This window comes from Scyliorhinus canicula, chromosome 8 (assembly GCF_902713615.1).
Source record: "Scyliorhinus canicula chromosome 8, sScyCan1.1, whole genome shotgun sequence".
Classification (NCBI taxonomy): Eukaryota; Metazoa; Chordata; class Chondrichthyes; order Carcharhiniformes; family Scyliorhinidae; genus Scyliorhinus; species Scyliorhinus canicula.
In genome coordinates, this window is record NC_052153.1 from 193,313,460 (window position 1) to 193,339,149 (window position 25,690).

The 25,690-nt window shown below is 47.9% G+C and overlaps 1 protein-coding gene across 1 annotated transcript in view; it reads right to left on the reverse strand.

Moving 5' to 3' along the window:
• paip1 (poly(A) binding protein interacting protein 1) overlaps positions 1–25,690 on the reverse strand; it is a 58,190-nt gene that overhangs the window by 20,883 nt on the left and 11,617 nt on the right. Inside the window, exons 2-8 of the mRNA XM_038805945.1 lie at positions 14,406–14,566; positions 8,754–8,957; positions 4,532–4,644; positions 3,712–3,823; positions 2,053–2,178; positions 1,530–1,636; positions 901–1,018 (exon numbers count right to left, since the gene is read on the reverse strand). Coding sequence (XP_038661873.1) covers positions 901–1,018; positions 1,530–1,636; positions 2,053–2,178; positions 3,712–3,823; positions 4,532–4,644; positions 8,754–8,957; positions 14,406–14,566 — 941 coding nt within the window. The remainder of the gene's footprint in view (positions 1–900; positions 1,019–1,529; positions 1,637–2,052; positions 2,179–3,711; positions 3,824–4,531; positions 4,645–8,753; positions 8,958–14,405; positions 14,567–25,690) is intronic.

The following is a 25,690-nucleotide window of genomic DNA, read 5'->3' on the forward strand; positions in this document are numbered from 1 at the left end:
ACTTTCATGTCCTGGGGGGGCCATATCCCGTTCGCCTTGCAGTTTTCAACCCCGAGAACAGGAGGCAATAGTTAAGAGAGAAAATAAAAGCAGGAGAAGGCCATTCGGCCCTTCGAGCCTGCTCCGCCATTCATTATGATTATCAAGTCCCAATACCCTGATCCCGCTTTTCCCCCCATATCCCTTGATCCCTTCAGCCCCAAGAGCGATATCTAATTCCTTCTTGAAATTACACAGCGTTTTGGCCACTACTTTCTGTGGTAGCGAATTCCAGACATTCACCCCTCTCTGGGTGTAGAAATTTCTCTTCATCTCAGTCCTAAAAGGTTTTATCCTCAAACTGTGACCCCTAGTTCTGGACTCCCCGCCACCGGGAACATTCATTCTGAATCTACCCTGTCTAATCCTGTTAAGAATTTTGTACGTTTCTATGAGATCCCGCTCACTCTTCTGTCAATGCTTTAATGTACCATGGCAACCATGACTCCTCTGGAAGCACTCTTGACTCAGAGTTGGCAAGTCGAGGGTTCAATTCCACTTCAGAAACAGCACTGTGGGAGTGCTGCACTCTCAGAGGTGTCGTCTGTCAGATAAGATGCTGAACCGAGGTCCCATCTGCCCCCTCAGGATGTAATGGTCCCACGCATTATTCTGAAGAGCAGAAATCGCCCGCCATCTTGTTCAATATTAACTGTTTCCCTGAAATATTATCCACTCATTAGAGCTTTGGTGTTTGTGAGAGCTTGCTGTCCACAAATTGGGTGAAAATTTTCCTAAATTACAACAATGACTAAATTTCAAAAGTATGTCATTGGCTGCAGAGCACTTGAGCCTGCCCGAGGTTGTGAAACTGATCTATAAATGCATGTATGCGGCATGCAAGAATCTATATAATCTTACCATATAATAGTTGGGATCATTTTCTGGTGTAGCTTCATTATATGTTGCTGCTGTGTGAACGCGACCCCAGTTACTGGACCGTAGCTCGACCAGCTTCAGCAACATCTGCTTTACATCCCTGAGAATAAGTAAGATCAGAAAGAAATGAGTGTACAACGAGCTGCACTGGTTCCCGCTGAGAGAAGTCCTCTTAGATATCCTAAGAAGCAGCTGCATTTGATTCCATTTTAAATGTAGAATTTTACTCAAGTGCAAACACGTGCTGATTTGCAAAACTAGAGATTAATAACAGATCTCCATGATTCATGAGTTTCATTTACTCTGAATATTTCAAAATGTAGCTTTTCCAACTCTGAGGTTTGGGGATAAAATCTTCCACAGGGTGTGGGCAAGTTCCCATTGCTACCCCATTTCTCGGTTTGTTCTTACTCGTGTGTTGTGTCTTGTTCCACTGGGAAGTAAGTGTAGGACAAGGGAGAAAACCTGCCCTGGAGCATTCACCAAGCTAATGCAGCCCCAACAATTTCAACTACAGTATCATGTTCATTTTTTGATATGCAAGGACATGGTCCAGCATTGTTAAAACAACGCTCTAGATTACGGACCTGCTTTACCACCCCACGACTCACCTGCTACAGTTCGAATCTAGGACAACATTCTCAATTCGTTGAATTATTTCATCCATGTCTGACTTCCCTTGCCCCTTCCAGGCATCTTCTAACACTGATCCCGTCAGCTACAAAGAAAGATGGATGAGTTAGAGAGAACAAGCATGTGCACGCATGGGGAGAGCAAGAATGGTACCTACGGCATAAAACATTGGGTGCATCGGTCATACTGCTTATTCACACACAGGGCTAAATCGCTGGCTTTGAAAGCAGACCAAGGCAGGCCAGCAGCATGGTTCAATTCCCGTACCAGCCTCCCCGAACAGGCGCCGGAATGTAGCAACTAGGGGCTTTTCACAATAACTTCATTTGAAGCCTACTTGTGACAATAAGCGATTTTCATTTCATTACTGAACACAGGCATAACATCCTTCACTCTCCATACAGATCACATAGGAGAATTGTGCAAATGAGGCAAGCAAGGAGGAAAACAGTAAATGCATACGAGAAAATAGGAAACTTAAAATCATGACCGAGTCCACACCTTCAGTAATTTTACAGCACAGATGAGGTTATCATCCATGGGTTGCGAAAGCAGGGAATTCAGTAATTCACGAAGTCCTGTCTGCAAAATATCAGCTCGTGTCGGTGCTCCATTTGGACCCTTGACCTGTCAACCCACAGCAAAAAGAAAATTAGACCTTCAAAAACCCCTTTAAGCAATAAATTAATTGGTTCGGCCACAAGCAAATATGCTTCCAATCCAGAAGCAAGATACTGCGAATGCTGGAGATCTGAAATAAATACTGAAAGAAACTCAGCAGGTCCGGCAAGATCTGTGGAGGGACAAAGAGTCAACGTTTCACATCCAATATGACTCCAAAGTCATGACGTTCAGAAGAAGTTATATTGGACTCAGGACATCAGCTTTTGCTCTCTCCACACACACTGCCAGGCCTGCTGTGTTTTTCCAGCACTTTATTCCTATTTCATGCTCCGAATATAGTTTCAGTGCGACTCAACCAAAATTAATGCAGCCTCATCTTCAGATGGTTAAGAAACAAAGTAAACAGTCAAGATCTCAGCACTTGTCAGCTTAGCTCAGTGAGCAGTACTTGTGTCAGGGGGGCAAAAGGTTGTGGGTTCAAGGCCCACACTAGGGATGTGTACGCTGCAATGTCTTTCAGATCATAAATTCAAAGAATTGAACAGCACAGGGGGGAGGTCATTTTTGAAGGAGCTATCCAATTGGTCTCACTCGCCCCATGTCTTCCCCACAGCCCTGCCAATTTTGTCCTTTGTATCCAATTCCTTTCTGAAAGTTAAGATCGAATCAGAAGGGCAGCACGGTGGCACAGTGGTTAGCATTGCTGCCTACGGTGCTGAGGGCCCGGGTTCGAATCCCGGCTCTGGGTCACTGTCCGTATGGAGTTTGCACATTCTCCCCGTGTCTGCGTGGGTTTCACCCCCACAACCCAAAAGATGTGCAGGATAGGTGGATTGGCCACGCTAAATTGCCCCTTAATTGGAAAAAATAATTGGGTACTCTAAATTTATATTAAAAAAAAGATTGAATCAGAGACATTAAACTGAAGCCTTGTCTAGCCATTCAGGTTGGCTTCGCTATTTGAAGAGCAAAAGAATTCCCCCAGCCAACATTCACCACTCAGCCAACGCCACCAAGAAAACTGGCATTTTGCTCTAAAAATTGGCTTGCCGCGTTTTCCTACAATTCATCGTTGACTGTACTTAGTGATTCACTGGCTGTGAAAAGCTTTGAAACACCTCGGAGGAGAAAAGGGTCTTTTTTCACAACCCCACTGACCATGAGCCAGTGATCCTGTTTCTTTCTCATTCACCTGACTGGGTCTGTCCTTCCTAGGTTATACTGATGGGCACATCTAAATGTCAGACTGAAGCTCGGAGGGCCGGAATAGATCACAATGGTTCATACCTCCAAAAGAAAAAAATCCATATAAATTCCTCAACATTACAAGAAAATCGGTTGGGCTGGATTTGCTGACACAACCCAGATTATTAAGTGGCTTCTGACTTCTGCTACAAGTTAGATCGGAAGTGAATGGGAGCAATGATCTTTTTCCTGTGAATTACTTCCCAGCCAGCTTTACACAAGTACCGAACAAATGAGGGTGGGGGAAAGGCCAGTTTAAAACACTTGAGCACGCTGTTCCCGACCGCTCACCTCCAGGTTGAGGTATAGCTCGCCCAGGAACAGCACAAATGAGTGGAACTTCTTCCTGGTTTTCTCATCGCCTTTCACAGCCTCGTCTCTCTTTGCATATTCCGTCTGACACCTAAGGATAAAAGGACAGAGCAGTAGCATTCAAAGATGCAAGTGTAGCTGCCTGCTTTCTGGAGCCAGAGTGTCAAACCCACAGGAGCCAGAGTGTCAAACCCACAGGGGCCAGCTGTAGCTCAGTAGCAGCACTCTCTCTCGCTTCTGAATCAGAAGGGATTGGATTCGGGCCCCACTCCAGGGATTTGAGCACATAATTTAGACTGGCACTCGAGTGCACGGCTGAGGGAGTGCTGCACTGCTGGAGGCGCCAGCTTTCGGATTAGTCACGAAACAGAGGCTGCCTGCTCTTGTAGGTGGACATAAAATATCTTATGACTTTTCGAAAAAGTGCAGGGGAGTTTCCCTCAGTACTCTGACCTATATTTAACCCTGGATCAACATATTTTTAAAAAGCTGCTCATCACACTGCTGTCTGTGGGAGCTTGCTGTGTACAAATTGGCTGCCACATATCCTATGTTACAACAGTGACAAAGTTACTTAAAGTACTTCATCAACTACAAAGTACTTTGAGATGTCCCGAGGTCCTGAAAGGTGTTACAGAAACGTAGATCTTTCTTCTAGCTGCACACTAACATGCTGTCATGCACAACCTATCTCATAGCTCCCTGTTATTGCAGGGGAAATTAACACATTCTGAAGCAGAATATCAGACAACATAGATGATAAATTAACTTTGCGGCAAAGGCATGACGCAGCACCTACCTTTGTAACAACAGTTGCCGGAAGTTGCTGTTTCTGGGGTTGATAGTTAGATTCTGGGACAGGTAGTTACACAGTCGAGCCCCTGTGTATGTGAAGTTGGGCACCGTGGTCGCCTAAAGGATGGAAAACAAAGCAGACTGAACCAAATTCTCGACAGAGAGGTGGCCTCAGATTGCGATCAATACAGCTACATTTAATAGAAAACCTGGAAATACTCAGCTGGACAGACAGCTGTCTGTGGAGGGAGAAACTACAGCTAATGTTTCAGGTCTGTGACATTTCATCAGGACTGGGAAACGGTAAGAGATGTAAAGATTTAAACAAGTACAGAGGTAGGGAAAGGTGGGGGAGAAGAAAGAGGGGATGTTTATGAATACAGTGGAAGGCAGGAAATATCCAGTGTCTCGTAAATCACCCCATGACTCCTTAAAGTAATAAAATCATAGAATTTACAGTGCAGAAGGCGGCCATTTGGCCCATCAAGCCTGCACCGGCTCTTGAAATGAAATAAAAATCGCTTACTGTCACGAGTAGGCTTCAATGAAGTTACTGTGAAAAGCCCTAGTCGCCACATTCCGGCGCCTGTTCGGGGAGGCTGTTACGGGAATCGAACCGTGCTGCTGGCCTGCCTTGGTCTGCTTTTAGCCAGCGATTTAGCCCAGTGTGCTAAACAGCCCTTGGAAGGAGCACCCCACCCAAGCCCACACCTCCACCCTATCTCCGTAACCCAGCAACCCCATCTAACCTAAGGGCAATTTAGCATGGCCAATCCATCTAACTTGCACATCTTTGTGAAAAGCCCCTAGTCGCCACATTCCGACACCTGTTCGGGTAAGCCGGTACGGAATTGAACCTGCGCTGCTGGCCTTGTTTTGCATTACAAACCAGCTGTCTAGCCCACTGAGCTAATCTTGGAGGATGGTCTGCCCACCATCTGCAAGGCACAAGTCAGGAATGTGATGGAATACATCATCCTGACTTGGAACTATATCGCCGTCCCTTCACTGCTGCTGGATCAAAAGCCTGGAACTCCCTCCCAAGAAAGCAACCTACCTCCATCTTCGCTAGGACAATTGGGGATTGGCAGAAAAGGCAAGCCTAGCCAATGACATGCACGTCCCATGAAAGAATAAGAACAGGACTTTAATGGTCAGAAGAGGGAGAAGTTGAGGCAAATAACTCATTATAGTGGTTATCACTGTTGCTTCACAACACCAGAGACCCGGGTTCGATTCCCGCTTGGGTCACTGTCTGTGCGGAGTCTGCACGTTTTCCCCGTGTCTGCGTGGGTTTCCTACGGGTGCTCTGGTTTCCTCCCACAAGTCCCGAAAGACGTGCTGTTAGGTAATTTGGACATACTGAATTCTCCCTCTGTGTACCCAAACAGGCGCCGGATGTGCCGACTAGGGGATTTTCACAGTAACTTTATTGCAGTGTTAATGTAAACCTACTTCTGACAATAATAAAGATTGTTATAACATTGGTTAATTTAAGGGCTCGCTGAATAAGGGCTCGCTGGACAAATGCAAGAGGCAGAAGCTTTAGAAGGAAATGCTGATATAGGGTTAGATGAAAGGGGGTTGGAGGAGGCCTGCTTGGTGTATAAAGTGGTTGGTTTGAATGGACTGTTCCTGTGCCACAAATTGGAAGGAAGGTGGGAGTCACAGGACAATGGCAGCTGGAGTGAAGGGAAATTAATTTTAGAAGGAGCTGGAGGGTTAAGATTGATTGCACTCTATGCACCAACTTCTCCTGCCTCGTGATACTTTGGACAGTGGGAGGAAACCGGAGCACCCGGAGTAAACCCATGCAGACTCGAAACAGACAGTGTCCCAGCGGCGAATCGAACCTGGGACCCTGGCGTTGTGAAGCCACAGTGCTAGCCACTTGTGCTACCATGCTGCCCTAAAAATGCCTTTGGAATTGACTAATTAAAAAAAAAGAGACCTTGGCTTTAATAATAGGTGAATCGCGTATAACATTGTGTTAAATATTTATGAAGCACTGGTTGGGCCTCAGCACAGATCCAATTCTGGGTACCACATTTTAGAGAGAATATCAAGGCCTTGAGGGAGAGCGCAGAGGAGATTTACTGTCCCCGCACGAGAGATGGGAGATTTCATTTACATGGAGAGACTGAAGAAGTTGAGATTGTTCTCGTTGCGGCAAAGGCGGTTAAGAGTGGATTTAAAAGCAGTGAACACAATTATGAATGGTTTTGACGAAGTAAATAAAGAGAAACCTTTAGCAGCGATGAACAGAAGACAGATTTACATAGGAATTAGCAGACGTAGGTAATTCAGCCATACACATACATTTTCAGGAAATGGGCAAGGGAAGAGCTGTGAATAGAACTGAAAACTGGAAGCATCACTGTCGAGGTTCGACCAGTGAAGCAGTTGATTTCTCGGGTGAGCACCTGCCCCCAAGGAATCCCTGCAGTTATATCCTGAAACTGTGATGAAGGGGCTCCAACAATAACCACATCGTCCGGTACCTGGGAGTACAGTGGTGAGGGATTGGGGGTGGCTTTGGAAGCTGAAGTATAGGAGTTTGGTGGGGAAGGTCAAAGTGGACCTGAAGAGGTGGGATAGTCTCCCATTGTGGCTGGCAGGCAGAGTCCAATGGGTTTAAAATGAATGCCTTGCCGAGAATCCTATTTTTATTCCAGTGCCTCCGGGTGTTTCTGCTCACCATTTTTTTTGAGAGGCAGAGCAGTTTATTACTGGGTTTATTTGGGCAAGCAAGGTCCCGAGGGTTTCGGGGGGGGGGGGGGGGGGGTTGGCTTCAGATGGAGAGACAGGCGGGGGACCTAGCATTGCCAAATTTATGTTATTGGCCAGCTAACGCGGAAATGGTGCTGGGGTGGTATGGGGATCCGGGGGACATTCTGGGTCAAGATAGAATTGGAATCAGTTAGGAAGACAAGTCTGGTGGCATTGGTAACAGAGCCACTTCCGGTGGCACCAGCGAAGGACTCACCAAATTCAGCTAAAAATCTGGCTGATGGCTGGCTCCCATTTGTGCCAATTATCTATTCGAGCCGGCAGTTGGATGCCGTATTTGGTGCATGGGAGGAGGTGGGGGATTTATTTTTGGAGGGATGGTTTGCCAGCTTGGAGGAGTTAAAGAAGTCTGGGCTTGCGGACATGGGCGGGTTAACGTATCTCCAGGTGCGGAGCTGGATTAAGAGGTTCTTTCCAGCTTTCCCGGTGGTACATCTACCTTTTGGAGCGGATTCTATCCTGCTCAGGGTCGATGCAGGGGAGTGCACCAGTGAATAGCAGGGGAGGAGTTGAATTTGGTGGAAGGAGTGAAGGCAAAATGGGTGGAGGAGTTGGGGCCGAATAGGGAAGTATAGGTGTGGAATGAGACACTGAAGAAGTTGAATGCGCCATTGTCTTGCACATTCATTAGTATACCATTAGTATTCAGGTGGTATTTCGGGCATGCCTCACTAAAGCGAGGGTGAACCGTTTTTTGAAGGGATGGAGGACAGGTGCGAGCACTGCTCGATGGAGCCTGTGCACCACACACACACGTCCTGGTCGTGCCCCTAGCTGGTGGGATTCTGGAGATCCTTTTTTAAGGATCCTGTCGGCGATCCTGAGTGTGATGTTGGAACCCTGCCCACTGGCAGGTGATTTTTAGGGTTTCCGATATGGTGGAACTGTGGACCGGGGCTGGGGCGGATGCCTTGGCCCTCACTTTGTTGGTGGCACGGAATTAGATCCTGTTGGGTTGAAGGTTGGTGACACTGCCAAGTGCTTTGGCGTGGCTCGGAGGCTTGGAGTTTTTCACCTCGAGAAGGTCAAATACTCCATGAGTGGGTCATTAAGGGGTTCTATCGAAGATGGTGGCTGTTTATATTGGTCACTATAAGCTGTTGGGGATGGGACGGCGGTGTTTGCCTGGTTTTGGAGAGGGTAGATCTGTGGATTTGGGGCGTTAGTTGTTTTTGTTAAAAAACTGTTATGTCTTTTGTAATTTCTGTATAAAAATTTAAAAACTTAAAATTAATTCCCCAAAAAACACAACCATCTTCCCAAACGCCAATGGCTTCAGAAATCACAGAAATTTCACAAACGTAGCCTCATAGCGGCACTTATGCACAGAAAATCGACACACTGTAACATCCACAATATTTCATACACTTTACCTTCTTACCCCATTCGCCCCCAGCTAAATGTCATTCACACAAACACATACTGGCAAATCTCACCTGCTGGTAGATTATTTCCACCACTTCTTGCAGTGCTTCATCAGTGTTGACCCAGCCATTCATCATCTCCGTGAATTGCACAATCTCCAGCTCAAAGCTACCAGGGTGAGAGGTCAGGAGACTCAAAAAATCGTGAAGATAATCAGCCAATGTGAGGTCAGCGGGGATTTCAAAATCCACAAGTGCCTCGTCTGGCACAGCTTTCTGTGAAGAGATCAAGGGGAGAGAGTGCATGTAAGACAACGCAGAGTGAGGGGATGGGGGTCAGACGGTGAAAGGCTGAGAAACTTGGGATACAGTTTTCTGAGGAAATCATAAGAATATAAAAGGGTCCTTCTGCTTAGTTTTCTTTTAGTCAGTGAAAGCAGTTGGGTGTGGAGGTTCTCTCCCCAATTGTAAACAGGAACTGGTCATCTGGCAAAACACCAAAGATGTGGGGTTGTGCGTCTGCTGTTGAACGTGGGGTTGCCATACAAATGTAAGCAGGGTGAAGGCACTCCAGAGTCTCTGCATTGCACAGCGGAGCCAAGTGTGCCTCAAGAAGCCAGGGCTGGAAGGCAGCAAAGCACAGGGTCAATCACAAAACAGAAAGTAGGGAACTCGAAAAAGTGAACAAGAACCTTTTTTATTTTCAACCAGAAACTCATCAGATGGAATTTAGAAAAATTATTACGGTAATAGGAGTCAGTATGACACCATAGAAAGGGGAAGCACCGTGACAGAAGAGGAAGACCCAGAGGGAGAGTCCTGAGACAGAAAGGACGGACCCAAAAAGGGGACCATTGGTAGAAACGATTGGGAGAGGAGTAAAGGAAGAGGCTCCAGGTTGCAGAATAGATGGTGTGCTGGGTCTGTACAGGTCAAGCTCAAAGAAGTTCGAGGGAGCAGAAAGGGCAGATGATTCAGCGTTGCGTGCCATTTTGCCAAAGATCACTCTGTTTCAGTGATACTGATTGAGGGGCTGGCTACAGAGTAAAACTCCATCTGAGTGAGGTGGTGACCTTGTGGTAATCACAGACCCACTGGACAATCAATACATAGGCCCTGGTTTGATGCTCTGGGGACACGGGGTACAAATCCCACTACAGCAGCTGGTGGAATTTAATATTCAATTCATTTAACAAAATCTGCAATTGACAGCTAGTCTCAGTAATGATGTCCACTCAACTACCATTAGTTGCCATAAAAACCCATCTGGGTCATTAATGTCCTTGATGTGGCCTACATGTGACTCCAGACCAACAGAAGTGTTGACTTTTAACTACCCTCTGAAGTGCATCAGCATGCCACTCAGTTCATGGGCAATTAGGGATGGGCAATAAATCCTGCATTTGCCAGTGCACACCCACATCGTGTTAAATTATTTTTAAAAAAGGGGTCCCGGGCTTCCCGTGGCCGCTATGGAGTGAGTGGTCACGCGTTTGGTGGCTCCCGCTCCAGGTGCAATCTCTTGGGCCTTTCCCACTAGATTTAGGGGTGTTTGCTGGTGCGAGCACTGAGGAATTGAAGGACTCCATCGTTGGGGCCGGTTTATGACAAGGAGTGTAACAAGAGGCAGCAGCTTGCGCAAACATATATTTGAAGCGCGACACAGGAAAAGATGGCAGAGGGTCGTGGCCCGTCCCGTGGTCTACCGAGCAGCTTGTGGACCTTTTGAATACAACGTTCCAGCAGCAGAGGCAGGAGGCCTCCGGTGACCTGGCAACAGTGGTGGAACCACTAAGGGACTAAGGGCGTCTCTCTCTCTCTCTCTCTCTCTCGAGTGGAGCAGAGGCTGGAGGTGCAGGGTTCGGCAGAAGGGAACACAGACTGCAAAATATGTGGCGAGTATGTTGGAGAAGTTGGTGGAGGCGGGAGTGAAGTAGGGAGGTCAACCTATTGGGGGGGGTTGGGTTTTCTTTGTCTTTGTTTTGGGGGAGGGGGGGGGGAAGAGAGATGAGGTGGGGGTTGGTGGAGGGCATTCGGAGGGTGAACCCAGAGGTATCTGGTGATGCCGGAGGAGACATTACTGAAGGAGAGGCAGAGTTTAGGCTGGTGTCCACTGGTAAGGCAATGGGGCAATTGCACAGAGTTAGAGGGGCGGTTTGAGAGTATGGGGAGAAAGTGAGTAGGATGCTTGCATATCAGTTGAGGAAGCAGGCGGTGGCACGAGAGATGGGAAGCTTGAGGGACGAGATGGGCACAGTGGCATCGGAGCTGGAAGGGGGAATTGGGTTTTTGAGGCCTTTTCTCAGAGGTTGTATATCTCAGAGCCTCCAATAGGGAATGAAAGAATGAGGCGGTTTTTGGATGTGTTGGGAGTTGCCGAGGGTGGAGGAGGCGAAGTTGCAGGGACTGGGGGCCCCGATTGGGCCGAGGGAGGTGACGGACTGCGTGGGGACAATGGAGGTGGGCAAGACCCCTGGCCAGATGGGTGCCCAGTCAAGTTTTATACTAAGCTTGGGATGCAGCTGGGGCCCAGCTAGTTGGGACGTATAATGAGTTGAGTGCGAGGGGAGAGCTCCCCTCCCCACGCTGTCGCAGACGCGGAGCAGTGTGGATCGTACTGCCTGATCTCGCGGATTAAAGTTGTTGCCGAAGGCACTGGGTGGAGGATTGCATGTCGGGGGCTGATAAGAGAGGACCAGACAGGGTTTGTGAAGCTGTCGGTGAATATACGGAGGCTGCTTTATGTTATTATGATGCCCTCCGAGGGCCGAGAAGTCGAAGTGGTGGTGACAATGGATGTGGAGAAGGTGTTCGATCGGTTTGAATGGACGTATCTGTTTAAGGTGTTGGGTCGGTTTGGGTTTGGGCAGGGGTTTGTGCATTGGATTAGGCTACTGTATAAGGCACCTAAAGTGAGTGGTCGGACGAACAAGGTCAGCTCAAATTACTTTGGGTAGCACCGGGGCCTGCTCTCCCGCTGCTCTTTGCCCTCGAAATAGCGCCATTGGCAATGGCGTTTAGGGGATTGAGGGGGTGCAGGGGAGTTGGGGAGCACAGAGTTTCTTTGCATGCGGGTGACGTCCTATTGTGTGTTTTGAACCCGGTGGGAGCTTCGATAGGATCACGGGGATTCTGGGTGAGGTTGGCTGTTTTTCGGGGAACAAGCTAAATATGGGGAAAAGCGAGGTGTTCTCAACTAATGCACGGGAGACGAGGGTGGGGGTATTGCCATTTTGGTTGTGGGGGCGAGTTTTCGGCATCTTGGGATACAGGTGGCATGGAGTTGGGCCCAGTTGCACAAGCTGAAATAGGCGTGGCTGGTGGAGGGAATGAAGGCAGATTTCCAGAGGTAGGATGTGCTGCCATCGTCTTTGGCGAGGCGGTTGCAGACGATGAAGATATCGAAGTTTTTGCCTGTATGTCAGAATTTCCCGATTTCTGTTCCCAAGTCCTTTTTTAGGAAGGTGAATGGGATGATTTTGAGGTTTGTGTGGGCTATGGAAGGCTCTGCAGGTGAGGAAGGTGTTTTTGGAGAGGGACCGAATGTTGGGGGATGAAGCAGTGCTGAGCTTGCTGAATTACTACTGGGCAGCAAACACTGCAGTGGTTAGGAACTGGGCAGCGGAGAAGCGGTCGGATTGGGGGCGGAGGAAGGTGGCCTTGTGTAAAGGGGCCAGTTTGAGGGCACTGTTGTTGTTCCCAAGAAGCTCTGCAGAGGGCGACTGTGTCCTCGTTGTGTACCAGGCGAAGTCGTATCCAATTTAAGGTGGTGCAAAGAGCCAACATGACGGTGTCTCGGATGAGTCGGCTCTTCTTGGTGTGGAGGATATATGTGCGGGGAAGGGGGCCAGCGAACCACGTAGATATGTTTTGGGTGTATCCGAGTTTTGGGAGGTTTTGGAAGGGGTTTTCGGATGTAACGTCAAAGATTTTGGGGTAGTGATAGCTCTGAGTCCTGGTCTTTGTCTCCCCAATGGCCCGGGGACAGATTTTGCTGTGTTGGTGGGACTCGGAGCCACTGGGGACAGGGGTACGGGCGAGGGATTTGGCAGAGGTCCTGCATTTGGAAGAAATTAAGTTTGCCATGTGAGGGGTGGAGGAGGAGTTCACCTTGAGGTACAAGCTGCTTATCTACTACTTTAAGGAGTATTGAGTCATAGTGGGGGATGGGGTTATTTTATTTTTTGTTTAGGCTTAGAACAGAGAGAGCGAGGGGGGGAGGGAGTGGGAAAAGGATGTCGGGGTTGCAGCAAGATGAGGGAGGGCTATTGTTGTGGGGGACATGGGGTGGGGTGGGGGTGGGGGGTTTATTACCTGTTTCCGCGGTTGGCTTTTGTATTTTTGTGATTATGTGTATGTTTAAAATGCCTTCGATTAAATGTTTTTCAACAAAAAAAGGTGTCCCCATCAAACACCCCCAGGACAGGTACAGCACGGGGTTAGATACAGAGTAAAGCTCCCTCTACACTGTCCCCATCAAACACTCCCAGGGCAGGTACAGCACAGGGTTAGATACAGAGTAAAGCTCCCTCTACACTGTCCCCATCAAACACTCCCAGGACAGATACAGCACAGGGTTAGATACAGAGTAAAGCTCCCTCTACACTGTCCCCATCAAACACTCCCAGGACAGGTACAGCACGGGGTTAGATACAAATTAAAGCTCCCTCTGCACTGTCCCCATCAAACACTCCCAGGACAGGTACAGCACAGAGTTAGATACAAATTAAAGCTCCCTCTGCACTGTCCCCATCAAACACTGCCAGGACAGGTACAGCACGGGGTTAGATACAGAGTAAAGCTCCCTCTACACTGTCCCCATCAAACACTCCCAGGACAGGTACAGCACGGGGTTAGATACAGAGTAAAGCTCCCTCTACACTGTCCCCATCAAACACTCCCAGGACAGGGACAGCACAGGGTTAGATACAGAGTAAAGCTCCCTCTACACTATCCCCATCAAACACTCCCAGGACAGGTACAGCACGGGGTTAGATGTAAGATATGTTTCAGAACTTATTTTACAATGGAACTTCACAGCAATCAGACTGGACATAATTTAACACAGATCAGATCACAAGAGCGGCACTGGTGACTCACAGCATTAGGGACCCGGGTTTGGGAGACTGTTCGCTGTTTGCACTTTCTCCCCGTGCCTGCGTGGGTTTCCCCAGGGTGGTCCGGTTTCATCCCACAGTCCAATGATGTGAAGGTCGGGTGGGTCGGCCATGCTAGAATTGCCCATTAGTGCCCCAAGTGTCGGTTGAGTGGGGTTACAGGGCTAGGGAAAGAGAATGGGCCTAGGTGGGTTGCTCTTTCAGAGGGTCAGTGCAGACTCGATGGGACGAAATGGCCTTCTTCTGCACTGTCGGGATTCTACGGTTCGAAAAAATCCAAGGCCTTGGCAAATTCTTCATCATCACTTTTGATATTTGAATATAACAAACACAATGAATGGGAAAGGTGAGCCAAATTAGCCTCCGGCTGTGCTATCTGATTCGATGGCCCTGTTGCCTGGATCACGGTCCTGCTGGGAAAGGTCAAGTCATTGCAACCACAGGACCAGAGACCTTGGCCGTCCGTGTCAGGTGAACCAATGAATTGAAGCAGCACTCCAGCCTGATACCAACCAGAACAAGTTAGAAACATCTGAACAATATTTAACCTTTTTGTGCTTTCAGCAGGTGAACAGGCTGCAAAACCGTACCTTATCTTCATACTCACCGCCACAAAGCCTGGTGGGTAGAACTCTGGTGCACTGGCTGATAGTTTTGATTGGATGGTGAATACTTCCATCCTCTGTGGCTTAACCATGGCAGTGTTTGTGCTGTGTGACAGATACTGGTCATGTGGTCCCAATGCCGTTTGCCCTCGGCTGATGCTATCTGTAAAATTACAAAATGAAAAATTGAACTCGATTTTTTTCTGCTTTGAGTTCTTTCCGCCAGCTCCAGCACCCCAAAAATAATTCTCCACTAAATTTCTCATTTACACTCACTGAACCCTGATATAGCACGGGGTTAGATACAGAGTAAAGCACCTTCTACACTGTCCCCATCAAACACTCCCAGGACAGGTACAGCACGGGGTTAGATACAGAGTAAAGCATCTTCTACACTGTCCCCATCAAACACTCCCAAGACAGGTACAGCACAGGGTTAGATACAGAGTAAAGCTCCCTCTACACTGTCCCCATCAAACACTCCCAGGACAGGTACAGCACGGGGTTAGATACTGAGTAAAGCTCCCTCTCTACACTGTCCCCATCAAACACTCCCAGGACAGGTACCGCACAGGATTAGATACAGCGTAAAGCTCCCTCTATACTGTCCGCATCAAATACTCCCGGGACAGGTACAGCACAAGGTTAGATACAGAGTAAAGCACCTTCTACACCGTACCCATCAAACACTCCCAAGACAGGTAGAGCACGGGGTTAGATACAGAGTGAAGCTCTCTCTACACTGTCCCCATCAAACACTCCCAGGACAGGTACAGCACAGAGAGGTCTGTGAGCACAGAGTACAGCTGGAAAGCAAGAGTAATCGTGTTCAGTCACAAATATCTGAACTTGCTATCAGATCCTGGTGTACTGAATCAGGATTTACCCAACAAAAATCTGCATTTTAATAGTGACTTTAACATAATAAAATGACCCACGTGCTTCATTGGAGCATGATATAACAGAATTCAACACAGCCATCCTAATAAGGAGACAGGAAAGCTGATGAAGGATCCTTCGAACCCCAGACAATGAGGGGGAGAATTGCAATCAGGGCTAAATGAATGAGCTGGACGGTGAGAAAGACTTCCAACCTAAATGTTAAATAATCCATGAGCATTTCAGCCACACTTGTACAACACCTGGTAACGTCAGTGGTAATTAAACTCCTCACATGGAGCATTTTCAACAAGACGACAGCTGTGTGACAGGTGCATTCAAGCATCTGATTCTCCCCTGTTTAGGCTTCACAACCAATGAGTAAAGATTCTGACTAACAGGAATTGTCATTGTTTTTTTCATTCAATTAAAGGATGTGGGTGTCGCTGGTTAGGCCAGCATTTATTGCCCATTCCTAATTGCCCTTCAGAAGGTGGTGATGAGTTGACTTCTTGAACCGCTGCCGTCCCTGAGGTGTAGGTATACCTTCTGTGCTGTTAGGGAGGGTGTTTGAGGATGTTGCCCAAGCGACAGTGAAGGAACAGTGATATATTTCCCAGTCACGGTGGTAAGTGACTTGGAGGGGAACCTCCAGGTGGAGGGGTTCCCAGGTATCTGCTGCTCTTGACCTTCTAGATGGTAATGATCGTGGGTTTGGAAGGTGCTGCCTAATGAACCTTGGTGAGTTACTGCAGTTCATCTTGTAGATGGTACACACGGCTGCCACTGTTCATCATGGTGTAGGGATTGTTTGTGGAAAGGGTAGCAATCAAGTGGGCTTTGCCCTGAATGGTATAGAGCTTGCGTGTTGTTGGAGCTGCACTCACCCAGACAAGTGGAGAGTATTTCATTAGATATTGATTTATTATCGTGTACTTTTCACGTGTACTGAGGTACAGTGAAAAGTATTGTTTTGCGTACTGTCCAGACTGATCGTTCCATACATGAAAAATATAGGACATACCATAAATACACAATGTAAATACATAGGCCTTGACATCGGGTGAAGCATATTGTGTGCAGTACTACTCTAGAAAAAATTTGCAAAGAGATCAGTTCAGTCCATAAGAGGGCCATTCAGAAATCTGGTAACAGCGGGGAAGAAGCTGTTTTTGAATCTGTTGGTGCATGTTTTCAGACTTTTATATCTTCTACCCGATGGAAGGGGTGAAAGAGAGAATAATGTGGGTGGGAGGGGTCTTTGATTTTGCTGCACGCTTTCCCAAGGCAGCGGGAGGTGTAGATGGAGTCAATGGATGGGAGGCAGGTTTGCGTGTTGGGTTCACGATTCTCTGTAGTTTCTTACGGCCTTGGACCGAGCAGTTGCCATACCAGGCTGTGATGCAGCCAGATAGAATGCTTTCCATGGTTTATCTATACAAATTGGTAAGAGTCAATGAGGACATGCCAAATTTCCTTAGTTTCCTGAGTAAGTATAGGCACTGTTATGTTTTCATGAGAAGAGCGTTGAGGTGGTTATCCAGGACAGGAGCACATAGTGGGTACACCTAGGAATTTGAAGCTGTCAACCATCTCCACCTCGGCACCATTGATGCAGACAGGGGTATGTACCATACTTTACTTCCTGAAGTCAATGACCAGCTCTTTAGTTTTGCTGATGTTGAGGGAGATTGTTGTCATTGCGCCATGAAAATGAAAATCGCTTATTGTCATGAGTAGGCTTCAATGAAGTTACTGTGAAAAGCCCCTAGTCGCCACATTCCGGCGCCTGTCTGGGGAGGCTGCCACTGAGTTCTCTATATCTCCCTCCTGTACTCTGACTCTTCGTTGTTCGAGATCCGACCCACTACGGTCGTGTCGACAGCCAACATGTAGATGGAGTTGGAGCCAAATTTTGTCAATCTTGTGTGTACAGGGAGCATAGTAGGGGGGTAAGTATACAGCCTTGCAGAGCCCCGGTATTGATTACTATCGTGTAAGAGGAGTTGTTGTTTATCCTTACTGATTGTGGTCTATGGGTCAGGAAGTTGAGGATCCAGTTGCAGAGGGAGGAGCCAAGTCTTAGGTTTTGGAGCTCTGATATGAGTTTGGCTGGGGTTATGGTGTTGAAAGCGGAGCTGCAGTCAATGAATAAGAGTCTAATGTAGGAGTTCTTGTTGTCGGGATGCTCCAGGGATGAGTGTAGGGCCAGAGAGATGGCATCTGCTGTGGACCGGTTGTGGAGGTATGCAAATTGCAGTGGCACAAGGCATTCTGGGAGTATGGAATTGACGAGTCTCATGATCAACCTCAAAGCCCTTCATTACGATCGATGTCAAGGCCTCCGGACGGTAGTCATTGAGGCATATTGCTTGGTTCTTCTTCGGCACCGGTATGATGGTGGTCTTCTTGAAACAGGTGGCGACCTCGGAACGGAAGAGGGAGAGGTTGAAGATGTCCGCGAACACACCCGCCAGTTTGTCCACGCAGGGTCGGAGTGCATGACCAGGGACCCCATCAGGACCCGTTGCTTTCCATGGGTTCACTTTCAAGAAGGCTGATCTGACTTCTGAGGCTGTGACAGTAGGTATGGGTGTGTCCGAGGCTGTTGGGGCAATTGGAAACGGTTTGATGGCCGCCTACTGGCTCACCAGCTGAGAAAGCAGGCAGCCATGAGGGAAATAGCGCAGATAAGAATCAACGGAGGCAGACTGGTAACCGAGCCAAAAGAGGTCAACCGGGCATTTGGGATCTTCTACCAAAGGCTGTACACTTCCGAGCCCCCCGATGGGGACGCAGGGATGAAACAGTTCCTCAATAGACTAGATATGCCAGTTGTGGGGGAGGACTGGCAGGGGGCACTGGAAGCACCAATAGATCTGGGAGAAATCATGGAGAGCATCAGCTCCACGCAGGTGGGGCAGACACCGGGACCCGACGGGTTCCCGGCAGACTTCTATAAAAAAAAGTACACACAAGCCCTGGCCCCACATCTAAGGGACATGAACGCAGATTCGCTGTCTCCTATGCGAATACAGACCACGATGTCGCTGATACCCAAAAAAGACAAAGAACCGACAGAATGCAGATCAGACAGACCTATTTTGCTGCTCAATGTAGAGGCGTGAAACTCCTGTCCAAGAGACTGAAGAACTATATAACAGACGTGGACACAGAGGAGAGACCAGTCAGGCTTTGTCAAGGGTAGGCAGCTTACTGTGGACATCAGGCGGCCGTTGAATGTGATAATGAGCACACACACACACACCCCCCCCCCCCACCCCCAACCCAAACATCTCCTTGGACACAGAAACGGTCTTCGACAGAGTCGAGTGGAAATCCCTCTTTAAAATACTGGAGCGGTTTGGGCAACCAGGGTTCACCTCCTGTACAACTCCTCCAAGGCAAGCTTTCGAACCAACACCACCAGCTCTGAATACTTCCAGCTGCACAGAGGCACACGGCAGAGATGCTCATTGCCCCCGCTCAGGTTTGCCCTGGCAATTGAGCCTCTGGCGATCACACTGCAAGATGCAAAAAGCTGGAAGGGTATCCAAAGGGGAGGCAGAGAGCACAGAGTCTCACTCTATGTGATGACCTGCTCCTCTATGTCTCAGAACCATAGGAAGGCTTGAGAACAATCATGGAGCTCCTGGAAGAGTTCAGAACCTTCTTGGTCCCGTACCAGCCTCCCTGAACAGGCGCCGGAATATGGCGACTAGGGGTTTTTCACAGTAACTTAATTTGACGCCTACATGTGACAATAAGCGATTTTCATTTCATTTTTTTTCCCGTTATAAACTTAACCTGGGCATTCCTGGTGAACCTAAATGGGGGAGGGACAGAGCTGGAGGGGCTCCCGTTCAAACTAGCCCAAAACAAAGTCTGATACCTGGGGACCCAGATAGCCCGGAACTGGAAACAGATCCACAAGTGGAATCTAACCAACCTAGTGGAGGAAGTCAAAAAGGACCGACAGAGATGGGACACACTCCAGTTCTCCCTGGCGGGGAGAGTGCAGACGATCAAAACGAACATACTGCCCAGGATTACGAGGAGAGGTTGAGTAGACTGGGACTGTACTCGTTGGAATTTAGAAGGATGAGGAGGGATCTTTTAGAAACATATAAAATTATGAAGGGAATAGATAGGATAGATGCGGGCAAGTTGTTTCCACTGGCGGGTGAAAGCAGAACTAGGGGGCATAGCCTCAAAATAAGGGGAAGTAGATTTAGGACCGAGTTTAGGAGGAACTTCGTCACCCAAAGGGTTGTGAATCTATAGAATTCCTTGCCCAGTGACGCAGTTGAGGCTCCTTCATCAAATGTTTTTAAGATAAAGATAGATAGTTTTTTGAAGAATAAAGGGATTAAGGGTTATGGTGTTTGGGCCGGAAAGTGGAACCGAGTCCACAAAAGATCAGCCATGATATCATTGAATGGCGGAGCAGGTTCGAGGGGCCAAATGGCCTTCTCCTGCTCCTAATTCTTATGTTTCTCTTCCTGTTCAGATCCATACTGATCTTCGTCCCCAAGGCCTTCTTCCATAACAGAGACAAAATGATCATGGCGTTTGTGTGGTGGGGGGTAAGAATCCAAGAATCCCCTAATCATCACTGCAAAGAAGAAAACAGCAACGGCAGAGTGAGGCATGGATACACGAACCTACCATGGAATGGGTGAGGATGGAGGAATCTTCCTGCAAGGGATCGACCCTCCGGGCCCTCGCTACAGCAGCTCTCCCATATTCCACCCCCCTGCCCGACGAAACACAAATCCTGCACAGTGGTGGTAGCTGCACAAAGGACATGGAACCAGATGAGGCAACATTTCAGTTTGACTGAGATGTCCCCCATGGCCCCCATCCGCAGATACCATATATTCCCACGAGCCATGCGCATTTTCAAAAAATGGAGACAGAAAGGTGGGACGCTAACAGTTAGGGACCTATACGTGGGAGACAGACTAGCGACACTGAGCGAACTGATGGAGGACCTGGAACTACCAACAGGACAGAAACTTAGGCACCTTCAGATGAAGCACGTACTCAGCAAGGTCACGATAGGATACCCCAGGGCCCCTGAGAGCACACTACTAGTTGACCTGATAAACACGGACAGTAAGGAAGAGGGGAACTGTGGGAAAATCTACGGACAGCTACTGGACAGGGCGAGACTACCACTGGACGAAGCCAGACAAAAATGGGGGGGAACGGACTGGGCTGGGGACTCGAGCGAAGCACTGAGCAGGGCCAACTCCATCTCCTCCTGTGCAAGGCTCAGCCTCATGCAGTTTAAAGTGGGTCACAGAGCGCACCTGACCAGAACCCGAATGAGCAGGTTCTTCCTGGAGGTGGAGGGCAAATGTGAACGGTGCCAGGGAGGCCCAGCTAACCACACAAACATGTTCTGGGCTTGCCTCAGACCTGTAGGGTTCTGGAAAGCCTTCTCCAAGGCAATGTCCAAGGTTGTGGGGATGAGGGTGAAGCCGTGCCCGATAGTAGCAATCTTCGGGGTATCGGAGCAGCCAGAACTACACATGGGGAAGAGGGCCGACGCCCTCGCTTTCGCTTCCCTAATCACACGCTGGCTGGCGATCAGCAGCACCACCCACAGCTGCAGGCTGGCTGGCAGACATGGCGGAATTTCTCCATCTGTAGAAGATCAAATACAACATCCGAGGGTCGGAAGACGGCTTCCTCAAAGCATTGGGCAGTTCGTCGGCCTGCTCCAAGACCTGTTTGAGGCCAACAGCGACAGAGGAAAGAGTGAGAGACTCACTCACGATGTTGTGCCGAACATAATCATAGAATTTTGGACACTAAGGGCAATTTATCATGGCCAATCCACCCAAGCTGAACATCTTTGGACTGTGGGAGGAAACCGGAGTACCCGGAGGAAACCCACGCACACACGGGGAGGATGTGCAGACTCCACACAGACAGTGACCCAAGTCAAAATCGAACCTGGAGCTGTGAAGCAATTGTGCTATCCACAATGCTACCGTGCTGCCCTTAAGAAAAAAATAATCTATACTCCATTATTCTACCCTAATCCATGTACCTATCCAATAGCCGCTTGAAGGTCCCTAACGTTTCCGACTCAACTACTACCACAGGCAGTACATTCCATGCCCCCACTACTCTCTGGGTAAAGAACCTACCTCTGACATCCCCTCTATATCTTCCACCATTTACCTTAAATTTATGTCCCCTTGTAATGGTTTGTTCCACCCGGGGAAAATGTCTCTGACTGTCTACCCTATCTATTCCCCTGATCATCTTATAAACCTCTATCAAGTCGCCTCTCATCCTTCTCCGTTCTAATGAGTGAGAGACCTCTTTTACTAAGAGGTACAAAAGGAAAGTGGGGGGGGGGAAGGAAACTCAGGGGAACCACAGGAAGAAGTATGGAGATGGGGGGAGGGGGAGAGGAAATATCAAGAAAATTGTATGTACATCAGAATTGCATAAACTGTAAATATCGGAAGCAAACTTTAATTATGTCAAATTGAAAATGCCAATAAAAATACTTTTTTTTTAAATTGATCAGGGTCCATCTAATTCCATCATGGTGGTCATCAGTTCAAGCATACAACAATAAGTTATTGGTTATCATAATCATTCTCTATCCAGTCGTCCCAAGTTTCCAGATTAATGAATTTGGTCAAATGTGATCAGAAACAGCCACACTTTAATCTCTTCTACGATAGCATGTGATTATTCAGGTTAACTCTCATATTCCACAACAGTTTTCCCCTCACTCACATAAGGCATACTTTTGGAAATGTTTACTTTTCATTTGTTCCTCTCGAAGATCCATAACCATGTCTCTTCTGATGCTGAATTTTTGAGCTGCCCCCATCTCTCTGCCAATGCAACGCCCCTGTCAGTTACTTTGGTGGCTGAGGAGGGGTGAAGGGAGATGCACTGAACAACTGGCAGTAATCCTCCCTCCATCCCATGGGAAGATGCCTGGTTTTCCGCTCAGTAGGTCAGTAACAGGAACTGAGAAAACCCATATCCGGATGGAGTTTTATACAGGTTTTCCCCGAGAGGAAGCGATAACATTGCAATAAATTGAGAAAATGCTGGAAACACTCAGCATCGGAAGAGAGGGAGAAACAGAAAAAAACATCAAGGACCTTTCTTCAGAACATCCCAAATATTTAAAATATTCATTCATGGGATGTTGGCGTCGCCAGCATTGATTGTCCATCCAGGAAGGCCATTCAGGATCAAACACACTGCTGTGGGTCTGGAGTCACATGTAGGCCAGACCTGGTACGGACGGCAATTTCATTCCAAAGAACCATTGAGAAGTTGCAGCACAGAAGGAGGCCATATTGTCCATGCCAGCCTCAGGACACCCATGTGCCCTTTCTGATCTAGCCTTCCTGCACCAGGTCCATAGCCCTGTATCTTACAGCACTTCAGGTGCAGATCCAGATACTTTTTAGAAGAGTTTAGGGTCTCTGCCTCCACCACCAACTCGGACAGCGAAATCCAGACTCCCACTATCCTCTGCGTAAAAAAGGTTCTTCCTCATGTCTCCTCTACACCTTCTGTCATTTATCTTGAATCCATGTCCCCGGTTCTAGAATTCTCCACCAAGGGAAACACTTTTATCCTGTCCACCCTATCTCTTCCCCTTATCTCTTCCCCTCATAATTTTGAACACCTCAATGAAGCCACCCCTCAGTCTTCCTTGTTCCAAGGAAAATAACCCCAACCTATCCAGTCTCTCCTCCAAGCCTCACTTTTCCAGCCCTGGCAACATTCTAAACCTCCTCCGCCTTCTCTCCAGAGCATTAATGTTCTTCCTCTAATGTGCTGACCAGAACTGCACACAATACTCCAGCTCTGGTCTCACCAGTATTTTTTACAATTCTAACATTATATCCTTACTTTTATATTCTATACCTCTGCCAATAAAGGAGCACATTACATATGCTTTCTTTTTAAAAAAAATTTTATGAGTACCCAATTATCTTTTTTCCAATTAAGGGGCAATTTAACGTGGCCAATCCACCTAACCTGCACATCTTTGGGTTGTGGGGGTGAAACTCCACACGGACAATGACCCAGGAGCGGGATTCGAACCTGGGTCCTCAGCGCCGTAGGCAGCAATGCTAACCACTGTGCCACGTTTCGCCCCTTCATATGCTTTAACAACCATGCCTACTTGAACTGCTGCCTTTAGGGGCCTGTGTATTTGTACGCCAAGATTTCTCACTTTATCTACCCCTCTTGGTATATTCCCATTTATTGTAAACTCCCTATAACCGTTTGACCTCCCAAAATGCATGACCTCACACTTCCCTGTTTTATCTGTGAGAGTTTCCTCCGGGTGCTCCGGCTTCCCCCCACAAGTCCCGACATGCCGTTAGGTAATTTGGACATTCGAAATCGCCCTCTGTGTACCCAAACAGGCGCTGGAATGTGGCGGCTAGGGGCTTTTCACAGTAACTTAATAACACTTAATAACACAATAAACTAATTCAGCAGGGGCATGGGAACCTGGATTGTAGTTTTGGGGTACGGGAGATTGAGAGTATAGAGGTCAGGAGCACAGATTTGACTTCGCAGGAGGGTGCCAGTGTTCAGGTAGGTGGTTTGAAGTGTGTCTACTTCAATGCCAGGAGTATACGAAATAAGGTAGGGGAACTGGCAGCATGGGTTGGTACCTGGGACTTTGATGTTGTGGCCATTTCAGAGACATGGATAGAGCAGGGACAGGAATGGTTGTTGCAGGTTCCGGGGTTTAGGTGTTTTAGTAAGCTCAGAGAAGGGGGCAAAAGAGGGGGAGGTGTGGCATTGCTAGTCAAGGACAGTATTACGGTGGCGGAAAGGATGCTAGATGGGGACTCTTCTTCTGAGGTAGTATGGGCTGAGGTTAGAAACAGGAAAGGAGAGGTCACCCTGTTGGGAGTTTTCTATAAGCCACCTAATAGTTCTAGGGATGTAGAGGAAAGGATGGCGAAGATGATTCTGGAAAAGAGCGAAAGTAACAGGGTAGTTGTTATGGGAGACTTTAACTTTCCAAATATTGACTGGAAAAGATAGTTCGAGTACATTAGATGGGTCATTCTTTGTACAATGTGTGCAGGAGGGTTTCCTGACACAATATGTTGACAGGCCAACAAGAGGCGAGGCCACATTGGATTTGGTTTTGGGTAATGAACCAGGCCAGGTGTTAGATCTGGAGGTAGGTGAGCACTTTGGAAACAGTGACCACAATTCGGTGACTTTTACGTTAGTGATGGAAAGGGATAAGTATACCCCGCAGGGCAAGAGTTATAGCTGGGGGAAGGGCAATTATGATGCCATTAGACATGACTTAGGATGTGTTGGTTGGAGAAGTAGGCTGCAAGGGTTGGGCACACTGGATATGTGGAGCTTGTTCAAGGAACAGCTATTGCATGTTCTTGATAAGTACGTACCAGTCAGGCAGGGAGGAAGGGGTCGAGCGAGGGAACCGTGGTTTACCAAAGAAGTGGAATCTCTTGTTAAGAGGAAGAAGGAGGCCTATGTGAAGATGAGGCGTGAAGTTTCAGTTGGGGCGCTTGATATTTACAAGGAAGCGAGGAAGGATCTAAAGAGAGAGCTGAGATGAGCAAGGAGGGGACATGAGAAGTCTTTGGCAGGTAGGATCAAGGAAAACCCAAAAGCTTTCTATAGGTATGTCAGGAATAAAAGAATGACTAGGGTAAGAGTAGGGCCAGTCAAGGACAGTGGTGGGAAGTTGTGTGTGGAGGCTGAGGAGATAAGCGAGACACTAAATGAATACTTTTCGTCAGTATTCACTCAGGAAAAAGATAATATTGTGGAGGAGAATGCTGAGACCCAGGCTATTAGAATAGATGGCATTGAGGTGCGTAGGGAATAAGTGTTGGCAATTCTGGACAAGGTGAAAATAGATAAGTCCCCGGGGCCGGATGGGATTTATCCTAGGATTCTCTGGGAAGCCAGGGAAGAGATTGCTGAGCCTTTGGCTTTGATTTTTAGGTCATCGTTGGCTACAGGAATAGTGCCAGAGGACTGGAGGATAGCAAATGTGGTCCCTTTGTTCAAGAAGGGGAGTAGAGATAACCCCGGTAACTATAGGCCGGTGAGCCTAACGTCTGTGGTGGGTAAAGTCTTGGGAGAGGATTATAAAAGATACGATTTATAATCATCTAGATAGGAATAATATGATTAGGGACAGTCAGCATGGTTTTGTGAAGGGTAGGTCATGCCTCACAAACCTTATCGAGTTCTTTGAGAAGGTGACTGAACAGGTAGACGAGGGTAGAGCAGTTGATGTGGTGTATATGGATTTCAGTAAAGCGTTTGATAAGGTTCCCCACGGTCGTCTATTGCAGAAAATACGGAGGCTGGGGATTGAGGGTGATTTAGAGATGTGGATCAG